We start from the raw sequence: 9,562 nt of genomic DNA, 5'->3' as shown, positions 1-9,562 counted from the left end.
TCTTGGACTATTGTGATGTTCAATGGTTTGCCTTGGATTCGAACTGAGATCATTCTGTCATTTTGGAGATTATATCCCAGTACTGCTTTTCCTACTCTTTTATTGACTATGAAGGGTACTCCATTTCTTCTGAAGGATTCTTGCCCACAGTAGTATACCTGATGGTCATCTGAATTGAATTCACCGATTCCTGTCCATTTTAGTTCACTGATTCCTAAGATGTTGATGTTGATGTTCAGTCTTGTCATCTCTTGTTTGACCACGTCCAGCTTGCCTTGATTCATAGATCTTACATTCCAGGTTCCTATGGAGTATAGATCTTTATAGCATTGGACTCTCCTTTCACCACCAGATACATCTGCAACTGAGTGTCCTTTCGGCTTTGACCCAGTCGCTTCATTCTTTCTGGTGCTACTAGTACTAGCCCTCTGCTCTTCCCCAATAGCATATTGGACACCTTCCGACCTGAGGGGCTCATCTTCCGGCGTCATATCTTTTTGCCTTTTGGTACTGTCCATGGGGTTTTCATGGCAAGGACACTGGAGTGGGTGGCCATTTCCTTCTCCAGTGGATCATGTTTTGTCAGAGCTCTCTGCTATGACCTGTCTGTCTTGGGTGGCCCTGCACAGCATAACTCATAGCTTCATTGAGCTACACAAGCCCCTTCGCCACGACAAGGCAGTGATCCATGAAGGGGATTCTTAGTATACTTCCTAATTAAGTAATTTAATGATCTATGGTGCTGTAACCACTCCTAAAATCAGCTTGTGCTTCATGTATAATTTGATTTGTATATAGCCAGTCTAATGATTCTTGAAGACACCATGAATATATCTTTGAGGAAATATCTAGCAAACTAATGGGCTGGCAATTGTGTGGATAGTTCCTGTTACCTTTCTTATAAATTGGAAAGATAATACTTGATTTTCACCCAGGAGGCATTAATCTGGTGGAGTTTATTTTGGTGAATAAACAAGCTAAAATTGGTGTCTGCCATTCTGAATATTTTTATACAGCTCTGGGGGAAGCATGTCTTCTCCAGGAGCTTTCTTTGTTGTAAGACAAGTGATGATTGACTATCTCACCACAATAACTGCTCACCACTCTGGTAAACTCGAAAGATCTTGATTTTCTCCTGTGATACATGGTTGCCATGGATGGGTTCCAAAGATATTGGAGAAATAATTCACTCAGGTTGAATCTAGAATTACTGCATCTTGGGTAGAAGTTACCTCAATTCAGACCTCAAGAAAAAATTTCCCAGAATGTATCCTTCTTATGTTCTGATACTGCTGGATTTAGTTCCTGCCATTGCATTATCATTTTTTTAAATCTTAAGCAGCTTCTTCTAACCTGATCTGCATTTATTAAGTGTTCCCAAGGGTTCCTTAGAAGAATTCTGATGGAATTCCCTTAACTTCCTAGACAGGTCGTTCTTTACTGCTCTACATCAGCATCAAATTAGCCAAAATGCAGTGCTGATGTACTGTTATTAGTAGATGTCATCACACAGGGCCTAAGTCCTGTACGGATTTGTTGAAGAGCATCTAGGTGGTTTACTGACTTTTTCCAAAGTAATTGATGTAAATTATTCATATTATGGCTATAAAGTTTTTCTTCAATATACTACTTAGCCTGTGTGACCATTTTAGCCTTTTCTCACTAAACTTTTCTCCAGACAAATTTGCTATTTCTGTAAATATTCTGTAAATAATACTTCCATTAGTGAGCAGAAAGACATGAAAACAGTCACTTGAAAGACATTTCCTGGGAGAAATAGTGAAGTAGGACCATAACATGGTCAATAACACTATCACCACCTTAGATTTGTCCATGGGATTTCCATGAAATACATATTGATTATACTGATATGCACACTCTAAAAATCTTAGTCCATGCTGACTGTATTTACTATCTATAGAAAAATGAGCTGCTAGAAAAACATATTCTAAATGTAAACCCAGGGGTAACATCCCCCCCCCCCGCAAATATGGGCATTAAAGTCCTCACAAATAAAGATGAATGCATTTGGCAATTTTTGAGTTATCTGATCCAGAAAAAATATTAAATCCTTCCAAATCCTATCAACCACTAGTCTTGTTATTATTAATTTCAGTTTTATATTACCCAAGTTCTCTGGACAGTCCACAACAATGTATAAAACACAATACAACAAAAACACCATAGCATTCCCAATATGCAACGTTTGAAACAAAATGCAAAGCACACTGAAGAATTAAAACAGTGTCTCCAATGCCCTTAAACTGCCCCTTCTGCCCCTGAATGCCCTTACATGCCTCAGAGAAAAGAATAGTCTTAAGCTGGTGCTAATAAGATAGAGGACCTGGTGGTGGAGAGATCATTTCATAATGGGGGGGGGGGACATTTGAAAAGGCCCTCCCCCTTGTTGCTGCCCTCCAAGCCTCCCTCAGGGATTAAGGTTTTAGTGCCCAAATCATTTCAGGTCCAAAGAGGTGTTTCATGTAAGGCTTACCTCCTCAGCTGTTTTGGACTCCAACTCCAGGCAGCCCCAGCAAGCATGGATAATGATCAGGAATTCTGGGAAGTGTAGTCCAACATATCTGGAGGGCACCAGGCTGGGGACGGCTGATGAAGCTTGGAGATCTGTTACAAGGAAGGGGAAAAATAAAGTTAGATTATACACCTAAACTCTGCCTTCCTCTGTATTTGAATCACAGGAAAGCTTCAGTTCAAACAAACCTCATGTTGGTCTGCAGTTTCCGTGGATCCTTGGCACAATTTGTGTAGCATTGGCTTTTCATGCACGAATGGAATGTGAATGTGCTAAACTGGTTGTGGGAAGAATCCACCTGTGTGGATCCCACACTGCTAGCACACACTGGCAATAAACTGCACAGGTTTCTTACACAGCTCACAGATGTCGGCTGAGATGCAGTGTCATGCACCTAGTCTAATCCCCCTTATAAGGAGGCAGGGATTCAGCTGGAGTAAATCGAAATGTAATTTGTGTGAGGAGGAGGTGGTCCTTGGTGCCACAAGGTCATCAGTGTGGTATGGTTAAGAAGAGGCTGGTACACCACCATCAGCCTGCCACATTTATAGGATTTTATGAGACTCCAGACAGCACCATTTTCAACACATAACCCGCCTGTGATATCCCACCTTCTTCCATCTTTTCCCTTACCAAAGAAAATATCTCAAGAAAGAGAAGGTGGAATAGCTGCGAAATGGCACCATTTGAGAGAATTCTGATAGAATGGGTCAAAATTGCCAATATAAATGGTAGTCTTTTCAAAATATGACTGCCAGATGGACTAACTCATTCAAATGAACATAGTCATTTTCTTTTTATGCTGCCCATGAAAAAGACAAAGAAAAAGAAAACTCTTAACACTTCTAAAGCAATCATAGTTCCCAGAACTGCTCGCAGCCAAACTGTCAGTAGCCTGGTGGCAATAAGAAAGGGGAGGACGCCTGAGGCAGTGACCACCTCCCCAGTCTCCTCCTTCCATCAGTTACCTGCCCAACATCTGACTAGCAACCAGTTTGGCAATCTGCTTCCTGTCGTTCCTTCTTCTGACTACCCAAACCCTCTTACTGATGAGCAGCATGAAATGAGCAACAGGACTTGAGAACTGCCCCCACTGGTTTGCTGGAAAGAGGCATTGCCAAATAGAGAAAAGTTCCCACAGGACAAAAAAAGAAGAAAAAAAAGCAGATATTTGCATATACTAATTTACATATCCTCCCAAATGTGTGAGTCTTTAAAAGAGCCTGCTTCCTAAGGACATCTCTGTTTGTAAAAGGGACTGCATGGGCAGGGGAGAGGAGAGCATTTGATTTCAGAGAAAAACTTCAAGTTTGAAGAGGGGAAAGCAAGGGGTGAAGCACGTGTGGGCAAAAAGCCAGTTAATCCAGGGAATCAGATGCAACAGAGACAATCTGGGGCCTTGGCCCTTGATATCAGCAAGTGCTGCTGGAAAGCAGGGTGGTGGGGTGGATGACCTCTCAGAGATTCAGGGCTCCAACTCTAGGGATCATCTCCTAACACTGTTTCTGTTAGCTGTCTAGCGGGATGAGGCAGGGTGGCAAGGTCAGGCAGATGGCCTTGGGAAGCAGCTGCTATGGCTCTTTTCACCATCTTCCCACCTGCCTCTTGACCTCCCTTTCATGGCCAAATAACTGGAGGGGAAGGAGCTGCAGCTGCTGCTCACACCAGCAAGAAATAAAGACAATAAACCTACTTCTCATAGTTTAAAAGGACTGGCTTAAGGAATCCTACCTGCCATTCACCCCATGTAGTTTTCACCACCACCCCCAAACCAAGCCTGCACAGGTTTTTAAGCAGATGGGATATGGATGTACTCAAAGAGACACAAGCACAGCCACCACTTAGCCCTGAGAGAGGGACTCAAGAGCCAGCATAATTATTTGGGCAGGGGCAGGGACAGTGCGGGGGAGGGAACAATCTACTAGGCCACATGGAGGAATAAAGAGGCTGGAGGAGGCTTCTAAACAAAGGGCCTGTGTAGCATTCCACACTCCTTCAGGGTTCCCTGTGATAAGAAAAAAGATGGAAGGAACAATGGGGAAATATATGAGGGTTACAGATAGGATGTGCTAATGACTGGACCCTGTCAGGAGAAGATCTTGTATGTGAAAAGAATTTTGTTTGTATCATGCAAACCCCAATTCTGCTGCAAATTCCTTGGTGGAAAATATGCTTGGAGGCATCTTGGTCTACCAGTCTGCCTCTGCCTTCTTGAGCTACAGAATATGTTATACCTGAACCCAGTTGGTGGAACTTGGGATTCAGATAGAAATCAAAGCAGGTCTGGTGAACCTAAAGTATATCCACCCTTGTAGGAAGCACTTGGTATATTGTCACAGCCTTATCCCCCATTGCAGCGACACTGTCTATGAGCAGCTCTTTTGCCAGTTCCAAAGAAGAAACCATTTCCAGTGGCCACGGGGTATGTTTCCCAACCACTAGTTGCCTGCTAAGGCTCTCCTACCCAACGTGCCAGTTGTCAAGGCAGATGTAGCGGGAGGCTTAAGATGTCAGGTGAGAATCGGAAGCTAGCTAGAGCGCCACAGGATGCAGTACAGATCCATTGTGGAGGTGGTTCATTCTCTTCAATGGCATTTCCTTCAGTTACCAATATTGCTGCTGAGAATTTGGGTTCTTTGGTTTGGGATTATCCTCTGTCACAAGTTGTGCAGCAGCAAATGCCACTGCTTAAATACTTATGCAAAGTATGATAACTTAAATACATGCAAATTTAAAATAGCCTACTATAAGAACTTCACTTGGATTAATAGACTTTATTTTCCATGCTGATGAAATGTGTGCTCCATTGTCAGGCATGTGATTTCCAATTCATCATGTGATGGGAGAACCTTGCAGTCAATACATCCAAGTTGCTAGATCTCAAATACTTCCATATCTTTGCCTGTCCACACAAGTCCATGGATATTATTTATCCTCCTTTTTAAAAAATGCCAACTGCCTTCCAACAAGACAATATCCTCCACTACACCTGAGGACAGCAGGGCAGTTTTTGGGCACAGAGTAGGCCACATGGCACATAGAGCCTTATCCATTCCATTTCCCTCTGCAAGCTGAAGTGGCAGCCCCTCTCTTCCTGATCGTAGGGCCTGCCCCAGTCTCCCAGCCATCTGCAACTGGGAATAAGAATACTGGTCTACCTTACAGGCCTTTTGTAAGGTTTCTTGAACTAATGCATACACAGAACTCTAACACAGCCTTTCCCAACCCTGGGGATGGTTCATAGCACCACCAGTCAAAAGATTTTTGCATCTATTTCATATTTCCCTTCTCAATTGACTTTTTAATAGTAAGAAACAGATGGAAGTGTAAGGATGAGGCAGAAACACCCCAGGAAGAAGAGGGCCTGCAGCTCAGCTGCAGAGCTTCTGCTTTGTTTGTCAAAGATCCCAAGTTCAGTCCCAGTTTGAAAGGAATCACTCAGTGAGCATGAGAAAGGTTTTCTGCCTGAGACGGCGGAGAGTGGCTGGCAGTCAGAGTAAAAGCAATGGACAAATAGCCTGACCTGGTGTCTCCTGAACTCTAAATAATCATAGTCAAGGTCCATAATTCTAACATTAGCGCAGAAGTCTTTTGAGATGGGGACAGGTGTGTGTGTGTGTGTGGAGATAAGCCTAGAAAGTCCTGCCATCTATCGCATTAGTGATTAAGCAGCACCCCAGAAATGTAAAAAGAGTTTTCTTTGCCATGTTGAAAACATCCTTAGAGTGTTATTGATCGACTGATCTTCCTTGCATCTTAGTATACCTCATCAAAAAAGCTAAGGTGATCTCCAGAAGCAAAGGAAGATGGAGCTCCTGGACCACAAAAGAGAATGTTAGAAGAAGCAGGTATTTTAACCTGTGCATGACCCATATGCTGCACTTGTCAATGTTCCCCTGGTACACAAACATGGCTTTCTGGAATCCTCTCCTCCTCCATATCAAATCAAAAGCAGGAAAGAAGTGGCATGCTTGTATCTGCCAGTTGCTGAGGAGCTTGTGCAGGAGGAGGTCTTGTACCTATTCTGCTTGAGGGATCCTGTGGGCAGCTGGTTTGCCACCATGTATACAGAGTGCTGGACTAGATGGACCTTTGGTCTGATCCAGCAGGGATTTTATGATGTTCTTATGTTCTAAAGATGAAGTAACTGGTGGCAAGTGGATACAGATTAAGTGTGGGAAGGAGCAGGGGCTGGATGGTGATTGAGCAGAGGTGGGCAGAAGGTAGATCTCTAGGAGTTCAGAAGGTCACCTCCCATCAGTCTGGTCAAGGGCCAAGAATCATAGAAGAGTAGAGTTGGAAGGGGCCAGAGGGCCATTGGGTCCAACCCCTGCTCAGTGCAGGACTCCAACTTAAACCATCCCCCTCAGATGGCTGTCCAGCTGCATCTTGAATGCCTCCAGTGTGGGAGAGCCCACCACCTCCCTGGGTCCTTGGTCCCAGTGTCGTACTGCTCTAGCAGTCAGGAATTTTTTCCTGATCCCTAGCTAGAATCTGGCTTGGTGCAACTTGAGCCCATTATTCCATGTCCTGCACTCTGGGATGATTGAGAAGAGATCCTGCCCTTCCTCTTTATGACAGCCTTTCAAGTACTTGTAGAGTGCTATCATATCTCCCTTCAGTCTTCTCTTCTCAATCTGTAGGGCTTGAAGTCCAGAGCACCTATAACTCAACCTCCAGCTTCCTCCCTGCTCTAAATCATTCTCCCCCAAACTGGGGCCCTTCAGAAGCTTGGAACTACAACCTGCCCTCATGGCCAATGTTCAAGAATACTGGGAGTTGTAGTGCAGCCCCCCTGGATAGCCCCAGGCTATGGCTGGCAGGCTGCTTGAACTACTGCTCCGCTTCCACCTTAAGTCACCAGAGGCTGCTCCACCTTAAAAGCTGTAGCAGCCCATCCCTTTGCCTGGTGCTGATGCTGCCGATGCCTGCAGCAGGAGCGCACAGGGGATACAGGCACTGCTAGCAGCGGCAGAGCATTCTGGGGTAACACAGGCACGCACAGGGGACCCACCAGCCCAGCTGAGAGAGCCCAGCCGCTCTGCTGCTGTGCGGTGACAATCGAAGAAGTGGCCCTCGCCTGTGATTTGTTTTCTTTTGCGATCTGTTAGCGCCCGGCTGAGAGCTGCCTTTGCCGCCTCCTCCGCCTCCGCCTCCTCCTCCTCCTCCTCCTCCTCCCTTGGGATAATTGTATCTCCTGCTCATCCATCCCCTCCATCCTTTCTTTGCTTCTTGCAGCCGCCACAGCCGCCAGAGCCCACCTGCCCTGCCACCAGCCAGCATGACGACGGAAGTCAATGAATGCAGCATCAAGGTGCTCTGTAGGTTCCGGCCACTGAATCAATCGGAAATCTTACGGGGAGATAAATTCATCCCAGTTTTCCAGGGAGATGACACCGTCATCATTGGGGTAAGTAGCGACTGGGGGCGTGAGTGGCCGGGGGCAAGGAGAATGGCCATTGTCATCCCTGAACGAGGCCTATTCTGTAAGGTAGCTTGCCTTTGGGCACAAAGGCTAGCAGATAACCTGCAGATCCTCTTTTCTTTTCTTTTCTTTTCTTTTCTTTTCTTTTCTTTTCTTTTCCCTTTTGGTGACTTGTTTGCTAATGAATTGACCCCCTGGAACCCCATTCAGTCCCCAGCTAAGCCCACCCATAGAACCAAAAACACATTCCCTCTCCAGATTAAAGTAGTGTTGGAGGAGAAGATGCTGTGAGTTTATTTCATGTGTTTGGCTGGCCCTTCCATCCTTCCCTCTGCAGACTTGAAGTCACTGGGTGTGGCTAGCTGAGCTACTGGTTTGGCTACTGGAAAGAAGGAATTCCTTGCAGCCAGGAAGAAAGCATAACTCCCCCCACCCCCATCCTTCCATATTCTTTGTAAGCCATATTTTTATCTTCTCTTCCCAGGCTTTGAGACTTAATTTGTCAAAATCCTGCTGTTGTCCCTGAGGCTATGCCCCTAAAGAGTGAAAGTGGAAAGGCTGCGATGAGCTATATTGATTCCTGCACCCCCACCCCCTCCACCATCACTACCAGCAATTGTGATTTTCAGCCAGGACCCCACCCCACTTCACCACCATCATCACGGTGAAACCCTCCCTCTTCACTTGCATCAGTGCAGTAGAAGAAGGTTAAGAATTATGCAGGTGGCTTTGTAAGGAGGCTGCAGGCTGTTTACACAAAGCTGGCAACGCCCCTGACACTTGTCCCCAGGGCCTCTGCGTTTGTCAGTCGGTGCAATTCTAGGCTTTTCTCCATTTTTTGAGTTGCTAAATGCACTCTCCAGTGTGTGTGTGTGTGTTTGCAAGGTGCTGGTGGCAGTGGAAGATGATTCTCTCCAGAGTAGGCAGGAGAACAGATATGGTGTCAGACCCATACTGCTGCTACCATGCCCAGGACTGATGCTCATGCCTCCCTCTCCTGATGTGGCATGAATGCTATTGTTTTAGTCATGGCTGTGTACAATCAGCAGATGATACAAGGTTGGGGAGGTGGCCAAAAGAGGGGTTGGGTGTGCGCTTTGTAAGATACGTAGTAGATGATGTGAAGAAGTAGGCAACATCTACCCAAGGTGACCCAGCAGCTCATGTTCTATGCAGGACTGGAACTCAGGCCATTTCCCCTCCTAGCCTGGCTGCACATCTCTCTGTGGTTTTTGTATTTCTCCCAGTCCCTCTGCTGCAGAGAAAGCTATTAATCTGCGTGCTAATGGGGCCTGGCTCCACTCCTACTGTTCAGGCAAATTGAGTCCTACAATGTCAAGTTTATTTTCCACTTGGGTACCAACTTATTGTCAAGGCTTGGGAAAAGATGCATGATAGCTGTTCTTAAAAGCCTCTTGGTTCTTTATAGCTGTGCTGCAGAGTCATTGCTCTTGGTGCCTTGAGCTGAGATTTTTCCATGCAACTCTCTAAATACAGGGGCTCTGTTTTCCATATTCACGTTGTGTTTGTTTTCTTTCAAAAGAAACAGAAAAGAAGATGTTCTTAGGTGCCTGAAGAAATGCTTATTTTTCAGGCCCTTGACA

At 45.4% G+C, this 9,562-nt stretch overlaps 1 protein-coding gene across 1 annotated transcript in view; it reads left to right on the top strand.

The window, feature by feature from the left end:
- The first annotated feature begins 7,814 nt into the window (after positions 1-7,814).
- KIF5A (kinesin family member 5A) overlaps positions 7,815-9,562 on the top strand; it is a 55,000-nt gene continuing 53,252 nt past the window's right edge. The window contains exon 1 of the mRNA XM_044443166.1: positions 7,815-7,943. Within this exon, the coding sequence (XP_044299101.1) occupies positions 7,815-7,943 (129 nt within the window). The remainder of the gene's footprint in view (positions 7,944-9,562) is intronic.

This window comes from Varanus komodoensis, unplaced genomic scaffold (assembly GCF_004798865.1).
Source record: "Varanus komodoensis strain SLA01 unplaced genomic scaffold, ASM479886v1 scaffold41, whole genome shotgun sequence".
Classification (NCBI taxonomy): Eukaryota; Metazoa; Chordata; class Lepidosauria; order Squamata; family Varanidae; genus Varanus; species Varanus komodoensis.
Note: the sequence above shows the minus strand (reverse complement) of the source record. Positions and strands in the feature narration are given on the sequence as shown.